This window comes from Morus notabilis, unplaced genomic scaffold (assembly GCF_000414095.1).
Source record: "Morus notabilis unplaced genomic scaffold, ASM41409v2 Scaffold80, whole genome shotgun sequence".
NCBI lineage: Eukaryota > Viridiplantae > Streptophyta > Magnoliopsida > Rosales > Moraceae > Morus > Morus notabilis.
Window position 1 is genome coordinate 266978 of NW_010368059.1, and position 16702 is coordinate 283679.

The 16702-nt window shown below is 32.6% G+C and overlaps 2 protein-coding genes across 2 annotated transcripts; both read left to right on the plus strand.

Annotated features, from left to right (window-relative positions):
* The first annotated feature begins 258 nt into the window (after positions 1-258).
* LOC21394144 (3-ketoacyl-CoA synthase 12) lies at positions 259-1769 on the plus strand. The gene has a single exon (XM_010114628.2). It carries the CDS (start codon positions 305-307, stop codon positions 1715-1717), a length of 1413 nt encoding a protein of 470 aa, XP_010112930.1. The 5' UTR covers positions 259-304; the 3' UTR covers positions 1718-1769.
* A 9792-nt stretch (positions 1770-11561) lies between these two features.
* Positions 11562-15483, plus strand: LOC21394145 (nudix hydrolase 9). The gene is made up of 9 exons (XM_010114629.2): positions 11562-11773; positions 11904-11978; positions 12101-12157; positions 13083-13165; positions 13336-13394; positions 13817-13965; positions 14363-14506; positions 14762-14920; positions 15017-15483. Exons 1-9 carry the CDS (start codon positions 11666-11668, stop codon positions 15110-15112), a joined length of 930 nt encoding a protein of 309 aa, XP_010112931.1. The 5' UTR covers positions 11562-11665; the 3' UTR covers positions 15113-15483.
* Positions 15484-16702: the final 1219 nt, after the last annotated feature.

Here is a 16702-nt window from a genome sequence, read left to right on the forward strand (position 1 = left end):
TTTTTCTTTATTTTGTTGTTCTGGTTGTTAGTGACGAATTAGGGCTTTAATCTGTGATACAACAACTTTAGCGGAATTTTTATTTTGGACTGTATCACGTGCGTCAAGCGTGACCTTTATGTTGCAATAAAGATTGATACAGAAAGTTGCGAGCAAATCAGTTGGGCGTTGAAGGCCATAAGCAACTTCACATGTACTCTAATCTCTTCCCTATAAGTGTTGCCCGTTTCAGTCATATTCTTGATCCCAGCTCAAAAACAAAACCCACTTCTCTCTCTCTCTCTCTCTCTCTCTCTAGAATACAATGGAGCTTCTCGTTCTTCTCTACGGCCTCTCCATAATCTACTTCCTCTTCACGATCTGGAAACGCTTCGACGAGAAGAGAGACCAGGAATGTTACATTCTAGACTACCAGTGCTACAAGCCCACCGACGATCGGATGCTCGACACCGAATTCTCCGGCGAGGTCATAAAGCGGACGAAAAACCTCGGCCTTAATGAGTACAAGTTCCTCCTCAAGGCCATCGTCAGCGCCGGCATCGGAGAACAGACCTACGCGCCGAGAATCATGTTCGCCGGAAGGGAGGAATCTCCGACCCTCATCGACTCCATCTCGGAGATGGAGGAATTCTTCTTCGACAGTGTCGGGAAACTCCTCGACCGGTCGGGGCTTTCCCCGTCGCAAATTGACGTCCTCGTCGTCAATGTCTCTATGCTCTCCGTCGTCCCGTCGCTCGCCGCCAGGATCATAAACCGCTACAAGATGAGGGAGGACGTCAAGGTGTATAACCTCACCGGAATGGGCTGCAGCGCAAGCCTGATTTCCGTCGACATTGTCCGTCACGTTTTCAAATCCCACCGGAATCTTAACGCCCTCGTCGTGACATCGGAATCGCTGAGTCCGAACTGGTACTCCGGCAACGACAGATCAATGATTCTCTCCAACTGTCTGTTCCGCTCCGGAGGCTGCGCTATTCTGCTGACGAACAAGCGGTCTTTGAAGGACCGAGCAATGCTGAGGCTGAAGTGTCTCGTCCGGACCCACCACGGAGCGAAAGACGACTCGTACGGATGCTGTATCCAGAGAGAAGACGACCAAGGACTCCTCGGATTCCACCTCGCGAAGAATCTCCCCAAAGCCGCAACGAGAGCTTTCGTCGACAACCTCCGCGTAATCGCGCCCAAAATTCTCCCACTCCGGGAGCTTCTCAGGTTCATGGCGGTCTGGATTCACTGGAAAATCTCGAAATTAAGCTCCTCCTCAAAAAATTCCTCCATGAAAGGAGGACTCAAAGAGAAGCCTCCGCTGATCAACTTCAAAACAGGGGTGGATCATTTCTGCATCCACACGGGAGGAAAAGCAGTGATCGACGGAATCGGAGTGAACCTGAATCTGAGCGAGTACGATCTGGAGCCGGCGAGGATGACGCTCCACCGGTTCGGGAACACGTCGGCGAGCAGTCTGTGGTATGTGTTGGGGTACATGGAGGCCAAGAGGAGGCTGAAGAAAGGCGACACAATTTTCATGATAAGCTTCGGAGCTGGGTTCAAGTGCAACAGCTGCTTGTGGGAGGTCGTCAGAGACTTAAAGGCCGACGGGAATGTCTGGAACGACGACGTCGAGCATTATCCGCCGGAGAAGCTCACGAATCCGTTTATGGAGAAGTATGGATGGATTCAGGATGAGGATCTGAGTACGTTCAAGTTACCAGAGTGAAGTTAACAGAGAATAAGAGAAAATTACGAAAGATAAAAAAACAAGACACAGGTCAAAGAATTTTTAATTGTTCGTGTTTTTTTTTTCTTTTTCTTTTTTCCTGATTAGTATTTTTTGACAAATTTGTTTTGGAAAGAAAAAAAAAATTGGAAAAAAAGTGTCTAGTGCTTTTGATTATTACTGTTAATTGTTTTCTTTTTTCTTCTACTTCGTCTGTACACTATTATTATAAGGTTGTCTTATTATTGTTGAATCCCTTTGGTGGATTTCATAGCTCAATAAGGTTCTTATTGTTTTTGTTCAACATGATTCTTTTTTTTTTTTTTTTTTACCTTTCAGATTGGAAAATTGTATTTTTTTTTTCCTTTGTTTTCGGAAAGGAAACATAGGAAGCCTATTTCATCTTTGCTTTTTTGTTTTTTGTTTTGCTATGAATAATATTTATTATTTATTGCTCTTTTTTTTTTCAATTAAAATCTATTAGTGAAAATGTGAGACATACCCCCGACCCAGAAACAAAAGGTGGTCCCTCCACGATACACATTTGTTAACCCCAGCTGTTCTCATTGTGGTTATGCTTATATGTATAGCTATGCAAAATAAATTGCACGGCCAAATTCCAGCAAGCCAGTGAGGTGATTATAATTATAATGTGTTGATCAGTTCTTGAAAGAATGGCAAAATTGAAACGAGATATAAATATATATGTATTAATATGGGTGTGTGTGTGTGTGTGTGTATATATATATATATATATATATATATATATGCATATGCTGGAAGGATAAGTACTATAACCTAAAAAGTGGGCTTGCTCTTCCCAAAACCTGAGTTGTTAATGTTAAATGCCAATATTGTTTGGTACCGAAATATTAAGAGCACTGAATGCTACCAGTTGTCCGGTCCAATTGCTGGACAGGTACGCTTCCTTTTAATTATGATGATATATATGATCATTTTTTCTATCTCCCACTATTTATCTATTGCGCTTTCTCGGTTTTTTTTTTAAAAAAAATTAGTGGAAAATTAAGGTATTTGCATGCATAATAATTCTTAAGAGTCTCTATAGATGTCTCCTATATAAGAGGTTTAGTCTCTATCGATTGAGTTAATTCATTGACTGTTTGGTCTTTTTAACGAACTTTAATCATGCTTGATTTTTATGTGTTGATTGGGCTTTTCTCCTTTAAGTATTAACATTAGTATTCACCATTGTGCTATCAATGTTTTTACCGGTAGATTCAGTCGTAGGGGTCAAATTTCAGTGTATTCGGAGTCATGTATGTCTTTATATCGAGTCTGTATTTCATTCATTTTGGTAATGAAATTTCCTTTTATCAAAAAAAAAAAAAAAGAGTCACAAAATCATAATTAAACATTTTTTTTTTCAGAAAAAATAACCTAATTAAACAGAGACCTACTTAGTGTCATTGAATGATCATATAGACTATATATTTAATTTTTGCATGGATTCTACCTTAGTTTTCTAGACTAGATTTAACGCAAAGAGACTTTACTAATTCACCTTATGATTTTGTTTATACTTTTTCTAACGTCTTATATTATGTGACAACTCAATATGACTACTGTATATAACAAGTAAGCTATGAAAATAACACATGCATATCAGTATTAATTGGTTAACCTTTTCTTAAGGCCTGAAGAACATATGGCTACTATTATAGTACTCTCGACGGGTTAATTGATTCACATCATTTTATAATATAGGAAAGATATAATTTTTTTTAAATATAGGAAAGATATATTTCAATTTGCTATTTTCATTGTTATATATATATATATATTTTTTTTTTTTTTTTTTTGCTAATTCACTGTTATAGATTTAATAAAACTAAAACTGGACTAATCTTGCGAAAAGAGAAATTTACCTTCATGTATGAAATACAACTTTAGTAACTTGATCATTTTACAATATGGTCGTTGCAAAAATTCATTGGCATATATGGTAATTATGAGGTATTGCATATACACACAACTGCACGTTTGATTAAGAAGTACTTCTATGTTTCATTATATTCGGCATACGAACATATTCAAAAGAATCCCTTTCGGAATTACTTCACAACTATCCATGTAGAATATATATATATATATATATATATATATATAACAGGTTTTGATACCTATCTCATGAATGAGAATGAGGCAAATGGTTGATATTACATATTTCAGATCGTTTTATGATATGCCTCCACTGTACCCACATCGGTTCACAAATACATCATAGTTTTTACATCTTAATTCAACTATTAAAGTTCGCGAGTATATCTTTTAAATGTGTAAGTTATTATGTTTCTTTTAAAATTTATAAGTCTATCATAATTTATACAACTCTAACACTGAAAATTTATAAAATTCTAACATAAATTACACAAATTATCGCATTCTCAACACTAATACCGCGAATTCTTCTCCAGAAGCATAAAATTTTCCCTAAAAAAAATTTGTCTGAAGTGAAGTGGATAATATTCAAAGTGTACTTATTTACCAACAACTTTTCTTTTTTTTTTTCTGATTAAAGAAATAAATGTGCCAGTGCATATGAACATGTGGAAGAACCAATTTGATGGGCCCAAAAGTTCCCCGCGGCAGTTCAGCTTGAGAAATTCAGACTTAAAGAGATTAACCAGTCACCGCGTTGCCTCAAAACTAGAGATCATGATGAGATCATATTATATATTCATGGCTCTCAACAGGCATTGACATTCCATTATTCTTCCCCACTGCCCAATATATTAAAGCCAAAAATTCCATCCATTTACGCAGTCGCCCACGGTAATTAAACTGACGAGTCCTTGTCGTGGCTTCTTAAAGCGACATATTTATACATAAATATCAAGTCATGAGTCATTGTGTGTGTGGTCTACGTACAGACTTTTTATACGTACAGTGTACAAACATACGCATACATGCATGCATATATTTTAATTTTTTGTATGTAGAAGGTGTTGACTCTTAAATTCCTTTCTTCTTCTTTTTGTCCTGCAACTTGTGGTGGCCAATTTTTATACGTAAATATAATGCCATGTGACTTTTTGTTTGTGTAGTGTGTGGTCTATAGAGACTTAATTTTTATACGTACAAGGATACGCAAATATGTTAATGTACATGCATGTGTATTTTTGTATGCATGCATGTATATAGCTGGTGTTAATAACTAGAACGTCTTGATCAGCTGTTAATTTTCCTTTTCTTTCCTTTATAGGTTATATATACTGGACTCGTGAATTTTAACACATTTTAGATTGGGAAAACTGTATAAAAAAACCTCTCATTTTGACTTATAAATAATACAAAACATCAAACTCTCTTAGAAATAACAGATAACACCTTTAAAATAATTTTCCTCGAATTTGAGAAAGCATTTTTAAGATTTTCCGCATTAATTAGATATACTATATATATAGAGAGAGTAGATATATGTTTAGCAACATTTCGCTACCATATATATTTCACCAGTGGAAGAAATAATCTTTAACCTAATGCGTTGTTGTTGTTGTTGTTATAGTACGGTAAGACACAGTATTATTGTATTGGATTGCAGTGACATGAAAATAAGATTGGTGTAATAGGGATATTCTTCCTCAAATGGGCTTGTCAAATAATTTGCTTTTTCATCCCACGATATATGTTATTTTAAAAGGGAACTCTAAACATATGGCACTATGCTATATATATATATATATATATACAATTATTTCTAATTTCTATATGATGTTTCATTAATGGTGACAAATAATTAAATAATTTAATGGATGATTTAGGTTTAGCTATGTATGTGTTGAAACAAGTATCATATATTCATTCGATCTGAAAGTTAGGCAATAAGCTTTGTCAAAAGACAAATTCTACTGGAAAGGAGTTAAATGACTTTTTACAACCTTTACTCCAACTAATAAAGAGAGGACAAAGAAAAAAGGAAAGAAATTTCCAAAAGCTTTTTCCTGTAAATACAAAACCAGGATCAGTTGCCACACAAATTCTCCGATACAGAAACCACCTACAATGCAATAAATGTGCAGTCCAACTTGGGAGCTATTATTGGCCAAATTGTAGTATGGAGTAAACACAAAATAAATAAATAAATAAATATTTAGGCATAAATTTTAAACAAAAATAAATAAAAAAACCAGTAAAAAAATAAAAATCGTTTCTGAAAGAGATCTCCTTCCGAATCAGAATGATCTTTGTGAGATATGGGCTCTGAATAATATATAGAAGCGGTAGGTAATCAAGAAAACTTCAAAATATATATGATCTTCTCTAAAAATTTCTTTAATATACAATTTTTTTGTCTAAATTTATTTATTTAAAACGAGTCGGTCTCATATTTTGTATTTAGTCAAAAGTTGGTCGATAGTACTTGAGAATTTTTCGAGAAAAAATGTTTATCATCATTACGACATTATACATATTGTTTTTAACTGATCATTATACACACACACATATACATATACATATATATATATATATATATCTCAATAAAAAAGGTGTTTTTCAATGATGTTAATGATGATGATAATAATAATAAATCGTAAACTTATTGAACATGAAAGGGGCCATATGTGTGGGATAATGGTCATTTATATATGCGCACATGCATGCACTGAATAGTCCGTGGAAAAGTACCGTAATCTGTTTCTGTAGCTAAAGTTGACCAGGAAAAAGATTAGCTGCTTCTCTCTGGCACATAGGTTTCAACTTGATCATGAAACACAATCAGCGTGATACAAATTATAAAACACAATATTCAAACTAGTAGTCATGAATTTTGTGTTTCTTTTTTTTTTTTTTTTTTTTTGGAGAATCATGAATCTTGAGCTTTCAATGTAGGATGGAATAAATTTAGAATTTATCTGTGAAAGCTCTTTTGATGAATGCACAGAAAAAAAAATTTTAATTTTTATTTTATCACAATGTACAGAAACTATAAATATATTTAAATATGCTGTAATTTTTGTGTTTTTTTTTTTCGGCGTATATTGCTTTTTGTTCACACGGCACTCGTGAAAAACTGCTGAGAGTAAATGCTTAAATATTTGAAAGCTTTATTGTTATGCTTTTGTTTTTGGTATACGTGACGCACAACTACTCATAAACACAATATCTAACTTTAAGATTTCGTTCATCTCACTGATTCGAGTTTTCATTTTTAATTTTATTACAGTTAAAAGTTTTCACAAAAAATCACATATAACTTTTTTCTGCTACAGTAAAAAGTTCTCACATAAAATCAAATCTGAACTCAAATTGAAAACTCGAATGGACGAGACCTAAAGAGGTTTTCTATTGTGTTCTGATGTTGCCGATTACCGTTTTGTTTTTGTTTTTGCCATTTTATTGTATTTTTTTCTTTTGCTTTTTTTTTTCAGGTTCAATTAATTTGACAGTTTTGGTTAATCAATAAAAAGTTTTAGAACTTAGTCCCCCGTAAATTTTAGAATTAAGGTACAATAAGCAAAATCATAAATTTATGTCACGTAGGTTAATATATTAAAGTCTATTTACGTTGCCTCAGTCAAATATGTTTATATATTAAGTGATACTGCTATTTTAGTGGGCAAGTCATGTGTTCTTTAGGTTGGTTTTTGAAAATGATTTTTTATGCAGAAATGTGTATCTAGTAAATCGTGAATAATAAAAAATTTTACAAACTTTTGAGATATTCTATAGATTACATTAATTTATGTATAAATAAATTAATCAAATTAATTTATTTACCTAGCGAACGATTAAGTCGGTAACTTGAGTTTTTTGACAACGAACGTTCCTTGCTCCAAACTTGTTTAGAATATCCGAATCTTCCTCGTCAATTCTTTGAATCTACGAAGACGTGTGTGTGAGCACACCTGAAACAAATGGAATTAGCAAGAAAACACTCAAGTTTTCCACGAACACCAACACATGCATGGCGTGACATTTTGGGAGAAAATTTTTCTTTTCTCACTCTATAAAACATGCCACACTATTCTAGGGAGAGCAAAAATTGTCTTTTCTAATTTCTTGCAATCTCCTTTTTATAGAGTAGTAGTCAGACTCTCAAATGAAGTACTCTAAACTTAATCTCCAAGATAAAGCTTGATAATTATCTCTCACTTCTAATTGATTTTGAAAACAAAATTTCATCTCTCCCTTATCCCATAGGGCCATCCACCACAGGGATATTCCTCCCTGTGGTAGGCACAAACAACAGATATGAAAGGAGAAAAAATTCTCTTTTATCCTGTAGTCCAATTTTGACTCAAATTCAAATTTCAATTTAAGTCAAACTTAATTTAATTTGAATTTAAATTGGACAACTTATCAAATAAGTCAATTAGATAACTTAGAGAGCAAGCAACTGAATCCTAGAGGGATTCATATTGTGCTGGGCGTGTACACCATGTGGACACCTTCACATGTGTGTTCTAAAATCAAAATTTAAATAACCACATTATTTTTAATTTATAATTAATTCTCAATTATTATTCTTGAGCGTTTTATTTAGAATTTCATAATTCTAAAATTCTCATTTTGCCTTTAATGTCTCGTAGGATTACAAGGATGACACTGAGACTATGGACCTATAATTCCGAGCTCCAATAAAATTAATAATTAATAAAAACTCTTTAATTAATTAATTAATTCTATTAATTTCAAAAGTTACTCCACTATAAACTTAGAATTGCACTCTCGTAATTGTAGATATAAATTACTTCTAAACTGTAAAGTGTCTATTTGATATAGTCATTACATATAGATCAATCCTCCATAAATAATTCATATTGGAACTAAGTGAAATCCGTTAACCTCTTTAATTACATTTGTATCCTTGTGTATCATTGATTCTCTAATGGGCAGGGATTCATTAAACAAATTTATGAATTGAAGCTCCTACTAGTCCAAGTACCGAATCAATCCTCAAGAGAATAATTTATCTGCTTCTTTCTTAAGAATGAATGGATTCCATCTCGCGTATTAACATTCTTAGCTACTCACTTCATCATCTCTCTAAAATACAAGGAATAGAATTCAACATCTCAAAATCTATACCGAGTAAATAAAAAAAAATACAAATCCATAAATATGAATCTGCTAATAACTCAGGATTAAAACCATTCTATATATAACTATCGGTATACTCAATTAGAATTTCTATACAATGAAAATTATCAGAAATTCATATTATGTATGTGTCCCGGTTCCACACAATCTCATTATGTGTAATACATTGATTCAATATCTCGTCATATTAATAGTGCGGATAACACAATTCTATTATAAATGAGAATAACATGTATTAGTAATGTTTTAATTAAAGATTTTGAACTTTAATAAAATTCATTACCAACATCGTTTTGATTATTATCCTTAAATATTATCCTCTCGCATATAACACTTGTATTAATATTTAATGTCACATAAATAATCACAAAATTTTCAGTAATATTCATAAAATATTCATAAAATATTCAACAATATATGCACATAAAATAATGAATAAAATATTTTATTAAATTATTAATAATTATCCTATTACATCTCATACTTTTAAGACACCATTTTCAACACTTTATTTATTTATATTTGCATAGGCAAGTCATATATTCGTGTGTTTTCTTCTACTTTTGTGATCAGTTCATAACAACTTAACCATTCTCCTAAATTGCATCTATAATTTAAAAAATCAAATTGTCAATGATCAGTAGTTGGTCAAATGGGATGTGATAAGATGTAGTAAAACCGGATGATTTTGAGAAGCATTATATATATACATATATATATATATATATATCATATATAATCATTCTACATTCTCTCTCATATTTATTTACCAAAATAAATTGTCTATCCTATTTGGTGCAATAAACAGGAGAAAGGCCATATGCCCATCAATAGTGTCTTACCAGTTGCCAATCGTTTTTCATTGGGAATTTGGTGACTCTTTAATAATAAGCATTTTGAACAGCCCGTGATTTGGATGTATCTAAGACGTTGGAAAAATCCCAACAAAGAGACATTTGCACCAAAAATGATCAGAAGTAAGTACATAAAATATTTATTTATGATTTTCAATTTTAAAAAATTATACTTTTTTCATAATATAATAATTCTGTCTATTTTAGAAATATTAATTAATTGTAATACGTACCCATTCACCTTTTTGTATATTTTGATAGCAACCATGCATTATTTTTATAAAGTTGCAATCTTCAATCTATTGATCATATTATACATAAAAATCTGATATTTTAAAATTTGTGTTCTTATTTTATTATCATAAAGTTGTAATTTTATTGTAATGACCATAATTGTATATATATTGTACACAAACATCTAACCTTGTTCAAATTTTTATCTTATTTCATTATTAGAAAGTTGCAATCTTTATATTCCATTTGTTGATTATTATAGAGTATTTGTTGTCTATTTTGTTAATTATATGATTATCAGAATCATAAAGTTGCGATCTTTATGATAATGGATATACTTGCATATTATACATAACCATTATCAACCTTTTTACTTTTTAGCTTGTTTTAATATCAATACATAGTTGCAGTCTTTCTTGTAACTACCCGTAGTTGCAAATTATACACATAAATATGTCATTTTTAAATTTTTTATCTTATATTATGATCATAAATTTCCTGCGTTTATAAAATTGAAATTAAGGATAGTAGTGTGAAATTGTAGACATTTGTGTCATTAACCCAAATTATTGTCTATTGAAAAATTTGATGGTAAATTTTTTAATAGAATATTGTATCTATAATACTTGGTACAAATAATAGTTATTTTTTCGTTTTTTTCAAAAACATTAACTATTATAATTACTACATGTTATTATCGCCCCTCTAACTTAACTGATCTAAATGACAATGACACAAAATAGTAATCAAACTACATTATGAAAAAGTTAACCAAAATTTATACATGAACGTGAACCGCACCGTAGTGTAATTCCATACAAATATATAAGTGGCTCTTGTTTAGCATTATATGTCGTGACATTTGGACAGTATTATTAGGTACATAAATTTGACACAATATTGTACATGCAAACTGAAAGTTGAGGCATGTTTTAACAGGGAATTTGTCAAATCTGACATTGTCATGTGTCTTGTACTTATTTCACACTTTGATGCGGCACTTATCATATGGTGCACCGCATTGTCTTCCAACATTTACGTCTTAACAATTAGGGAATATAATATTGCTATTGGTTATTATGTTTTTTTTTTAAATTTAATCATTACGCCATTTACATTTTAAATTATATTAAAATTAAAAATTTACGTTTATAACATTAAAAACTTAATAATTAAATAACATTATATATTAGAACACAAATAAAAAAAGCATATCAAATATATTTTTATCACACTTTTTAATACTAAATTTGTACAATTATCACACTTTTTAATGCTAATTCTATAATTGACAATAATTTTTGTATCAGAGATGGTCTAAAACGGAACAAAAAATAGAGCCTTTTGATTTTAAGGGAAAAAAAAAGAGAGAAAGAGGGAAATAGGTCAAGATTTGAGATGAATTAAAATTAATAGGTCAATAGTTTACATAAGTTAATAAATAGGCTAAATTAATGTTTTCGTCCATAACTTGTCTGGTTATGAACCATAACTTGACAAGTTTGTCTATAACTTATTTAATTATGAACCATAACTTGATAAGTTATGACTTATTAATTTCTATAACTAAAAATTGACATATATACTTTTTTAAACTTTTCATATTGACTTATTTTTTACTATTTTTCAAAAAAAAAAAAAAAAAAGAGTTTGCCGGCCCACCTATTTTTTTCCAAGAAGAAACACTTTTACGTGTCAAACACAGCGCTAGCATTTTCGTCTCGACAAGACAAAGGCATCGGTTTTCTTCTTTGAAGATTTTCGTCGAACAGTTGGTCTGCGCGTTCCCTTTTCAATGGAGAAGAAAGAGATCACTGGCACGAGCACTGCAGCCAGCGATGACCCATCACCTCCTCCCCACAAGCTTCTGCTCTCCTGCCCTTCTGGTCTTTCCCGATCGCAGGTCCTCATCCAGATCATTCTCATATGTTCGCTTTATTCAATTGGTTATAATGATTTATATGTTTTCTTTTTTTTCTTGACTATGGTTTTGATCATGTGATGATCCTGTTTCTGTTTTTTTGGTGCAAAAGCTTTCAGTGGTTTTCGATGAATCATACGATCGGATTCCTCACCCAGACATCAACTTGGAGAACTCTATTTCTGAAGTGAGTTTTTAATGTTAATTTCCTTAGCAGAACATTGCAATACACAACGGTGATAATGATAGCATTACTACAAGAACTTTTGTTTGATGTTATAACATTAATTTTATTTTCAATGGCTTTAGATATGGGATCAAAGGATTCAGAGAAACTCGTCGTTGTACAACGGGAAAAAATTCCGGGTATGCGAACCTCCAACTGATACTAAGCTTTTGCGAACTATTAAGCTATCCTTGAGCTATTCTGGGCTTGTTCATTTACACCCAAACTCAACAAAAGTTTAAACTCAAGTTACAACTTTATTTAAGTTCACGTTCTTTTATAAAATTTGAGTTTGAATTTGAGTTTTAACTTGAGTTTGGGGTTAAAATCTGAGTTTAAGTTCTCCCTTTAACTTAAGTTCTTAAACTCAAACTCAAGTTCTTAAACTCAAACTCAAGTTAATGAATAATATTATTTTTATTATTAAAAAACGTCATAACTTTTTCGTTTTAATTCTGACTGAAATGATTTTTTTCTATGCGTTCACAACAAAGAGACGAATAAAACTCCACTCATATATCCTATTAAAATTTTTCATCACTATTGAGTTTTTATTAAAATACTATTCAAATACAAATTCAAGTTTTGACCCACCCAAACACAAACTCAAATAGATTCTCAATTTAAACCATAACTCAAAATGTGCACATCTAAACACAAATTCAAATTAGAGTTTCAACTCAAATACACCTTAACTCAAATCAAGATCTGAACTCAAGTCACCTAAATTCAAAAAATTTGTCTTTAATTTTGCCTAAATTTTTATGGTCTTTTTGTTATGTGCTAATTAACTATTGTATTGTCTACTTCCCTACCAAATGCCGCTATTCATTATACTTTGATGCAAGAATTATGGAATGTTGTTGTGCTTAATGCATTAAAATTTGTAAGAATGAGTTGGTTGGTGATCGAATATAGGGATTTCACTGGTGCAAGTTTATACTTTACACTATGGCTTCCTCTAGTTCTACTATAAAGTGATAAGTTATTTCCTGCATGTTTTAGAGTCTGTTTGAATTTCATGTGTTTTTAGACCTCATAGTCTTTCTGTTGATGATCTTACAGTATGCAGGATATGCATTGGCTGAAGGAGGTGGATCTAACAAAGAGTCTCATGTATGCCTCCACCTTGGTCTGACTGATTATAGGTTGCTCTCTCTCTGTGTCTCTCTCTTCACTCATAGAGTTGATCTTGATGTGGTTGCTGGTGTAATTTTTTTTTCCCCTTTCTAAGTCAGCAAATGCATGATTTTGCGCTATACAATTTGGTTGTGATTTGATTTGATTAACTAGCATCTGTGTTCCAATTGCTAGACAGGACTTTTGTTGGGACAAACTTGAATCCTTTGTGGGAAAAGTTCCTGGTTACTTCAGAAGGTATACCTGTATGCAATACGAATCAAAATATGCATTGTCAGTAGCTTCTCTGATTCTTTGTAGTTTTCTTACTAATATACCGAAAAGTGATAAATTTTCCATGCCTATCAATCTTGGATTCTTTTTTTTTTTTTTTTTTTTTTAGAATCTTAAGCCATTTCTAAGGGATTCATGACATAGCTGCATATTACAAGTCCAACTCCAAAATATGAAGTCTGAAGTCATTTGCTGGAATTACTAATCCTTTAGCCAAAAAATAAAAAATGAAGATGAAATGGATCACACCTCTAGCTCTAGGTAATATATGTTTTGGACGTACATTGTGAAAGCTAAAGTAACTTGGATGACCTACTGAAACTAATTTGCTTATTTGACTTTGATGGGAAAAATGTATTCTAATTATCTACACATTTTCTTTTCAGACAACCCTGTACGTTGTCAACACACTTCAAGTCCGTTAGGTAATGGTGCTATCATTGAGACATCTGATAGGAAGATACTTGTCTTGAAAAGAAGCAATAATGTCGGGGAATTTCCAGGACACTTTGTTTTTCCCGGGGGCCATCCGGAGGTATAAAATTTGAAAATTCAAGATTATGTATTTTCTCCGTTTTTAATACCTCTGAAGTTTTATCTATTAAGTCTTTATCTTTGATGTCCTGTTGGGTTGAGGCAGTTAGTTTTGCTATGCTTAATACCTCTGAAGTTTTATCTATTAAGTTTTTATCTTTGATGTCCTGTTGGGTTGAGGCAGTTAGTTTTGCTATGCAAGATTCCGTTTGGTCATTTTCTTTTAGGTGCATTTCTATGCCTAGAAACATGTCGAGGCAGGCCCAGCACATATTATTTATTTGAACTCTATGATTAGCAGCCACATGCTTTTTTCTGGTCTTCTTTCATTCATTTGCAGAGCGATAATTCCTGGCTTACTTTTGATTAATAATATCTCATTCTTTGGTGATCGACAGCCGGAAGAAGTGGGTTTAGCATCCCATCAAGATGCAAAGAACTTGATAGATTCTGACGTTAATAACAGGAAGGTTTCTCAAGAGATGTTTGACAGCATTCTTCGTGAAGTTGTCGAAGAAACTGGAGTGCCTGCTAGATTCCTTGTAAGTTATATAGGGCACGTTTAGCTTCTCGGGTAAAAATTCCTTTTCTTTTCTTCGCGTCCTCCTTAGTTTTCTTTGTACTATCTACATTACTTTATCTTGCTGCAAAGACATGGCTATGTCAGCCTTTAGTTTTGATCGTCTTTCTTGTTCTTTTTGGATAATTTGGATCATCAACATGTGTTCCCTCCATCTTGAAGTTATATTCCTGAAAGCAACACTTCTCCTTGGTTTGACCTTTGCCTCCTCATGCAGTGCGAGCCGGTTTTCATCGGCGTATCACGCAGGGAGTTGAACGTTCGACCAACAGCATTTTTCTTCATCAAATGCACTCTTGAGTCAGAGGAGATTCAAAAATTATATTCTAATGCTCAAGATGGCTTCGAGTCCACCCATCTTTATGCAGTTTCAATGGTTTGTTTGAAAATTTTCACACATACTTCACAATTTGCAAAATTTGTCTATGTTTAGAATATGCATTCATGAGTTTCTTCCATGTATATACCTCAGACAGAATTGGAGAACATGACATCAAAAATGCCTGGCTGCCATCACGGTGGATTTGCTCTCTACAAATTGATGGTAGAAGCTCAAGAGGATATCTAATGAAAGGTCATTACTACTAGGGCCTGAAGAGCTTTAAGCAACATTTCTGAGGTTTTGAATCTCTCTACTTTGTACTGCATTAACATTTGGTACATGATGGCATCAGAAGATTCTTGGTTTCTTATTAATATTCACTTATTTGTTACCTGTCATTACAAGTGGGATCGAACCCACAACCCCCACCCGAAACCCTCCCTATGCCATTAGATCTTCTTTTGCCGTTTAATACAATAGAAATACCCAGTGTACCCATTTCAGTTAAACTACGAAGAAACCGTCTGTATTGCCTGTCTGTCTAGCTCTGCTGGTTAGGCTTTTGGGCTGAATTGCTATGTTTTTAATAGAATTATAAACTGGTCTTTAGTTTTCTAGCAAACACTTTCTCTTGACAAAATGTCAGAATTCTCATCTGTAGACAGATACAACTTATCTTTCTTGCTAAGAACGATCTTAAATTCTCGTTTCATCTTAATTGCGGTTTTGAAAATTCCAAACCGTGAACCAAGCTGCACCGCGTGGTTAAAGTACTAATTAGATCTTAAACCAAACCACAAATTAAAAAAAGGGAAAAAGACCATGTCACTCAGTGTGGTGCTAGGTTAGTGTGCTCAATTTCAAAATGCGAATAAATTATAGACTCGGTCAATACTTGATTGACCATTTTCTGTATACAGACATAGACGTTTAAAAGTTCCGAATCCAGATACAGACATATTGTAATTAATATAATGATTGCATAGCCATAGTAATTAACATAATGACTGAGATATCTGTGTTTCGACAACAAATTTACATACACAATGTGGGCTGTTTTATAATTCCTTTTCAAATTATTCTTCATATTGTAACCTGATTTAAAAACTGTTCTTTTTTTTTTTTTAAGTTGAAAACCTCTTTTAGAAAAAGCTCTTTTAAGTTAAAATGTCCCTTCAAAACCATGTCTTCAAAGGCAAATGCAAACATGTACTATACAAATCACAGCAAAACAAAAACACCCTCTTTCTGTCTCCTTCACTGCCAAATCGGATAAAGAAAAAATCATCATCAAGATCACTATTAGTAAACTCAAATCTGGTAGACCAGAGACGGTGGAGAGTATTATCAATTCTAAACCTGTAAGGTTTTAGTGGTGAGGACTTTCCCAATTTGTGGGAAAGAGTCCGGAAAGTTATGAACAACTTTTTCATCATCCGTGAGATTCATGATGCTAGCACATTCAGGAATGTTATCAATGGTTGGAAGGAAAAAAAAAAAAAAAAAACCTTGTAAACTTTTGAACCTCTTATTATAAAGAGACTACCAAGGAAACAAAGCATAGTTTTATCATCTCAGCCAAACAAGTGAAAGTAAATGACTATGCAATTAATAATAGAAAGCCATTGCATGAAATTGGTGTGACAGGGATACAGGGAAATGCCACACAGAGAGAGTCATAGTTTGGGTTTGGGATTGGGAGTGAGTAATTAGAAGTCAAAATTGAATTTCACATTAATTCCAAAAGGAGAGGAACAAATGGATCGTTGCTCTCTTGGCAATCATGGGAACACGGTTTTTGGTCTTTACAATAAATAATAAAGTTTAATTTCACAG

Bases quoted from the DNA above. Each gene is read 5' to 3' on its own strand.
- LOC21394145 (XM_010114629.2), top strand. From the start codon at position 11,666: ATGGAGAAGAAAGAGATCACTGGCACGAGCACTGCAGCCAGCGATGAC. The intron at 13,395-13,816 runs GTATACCTGTAT...TTTTCTTTTCAG, and splicing joins GTTCCTGGTTACTTCAGAAG to ACAACCCTGTACGTTGTCAA. The intron at 14,507-14,761 runs GTAAGTTATATA...CTCCTCATGCAG, and splicing joins GAGTGCCTGCTAGATTCCTT to TGCGAGCCGGTTTTCATCGG.
- LOC21394144 (XM_010114628.2), top strand. From the start codon at position 305: ATGGAGCTTCTCGTTCTTCTCTACGGCCTCTCCATAATCTACTTCCTC.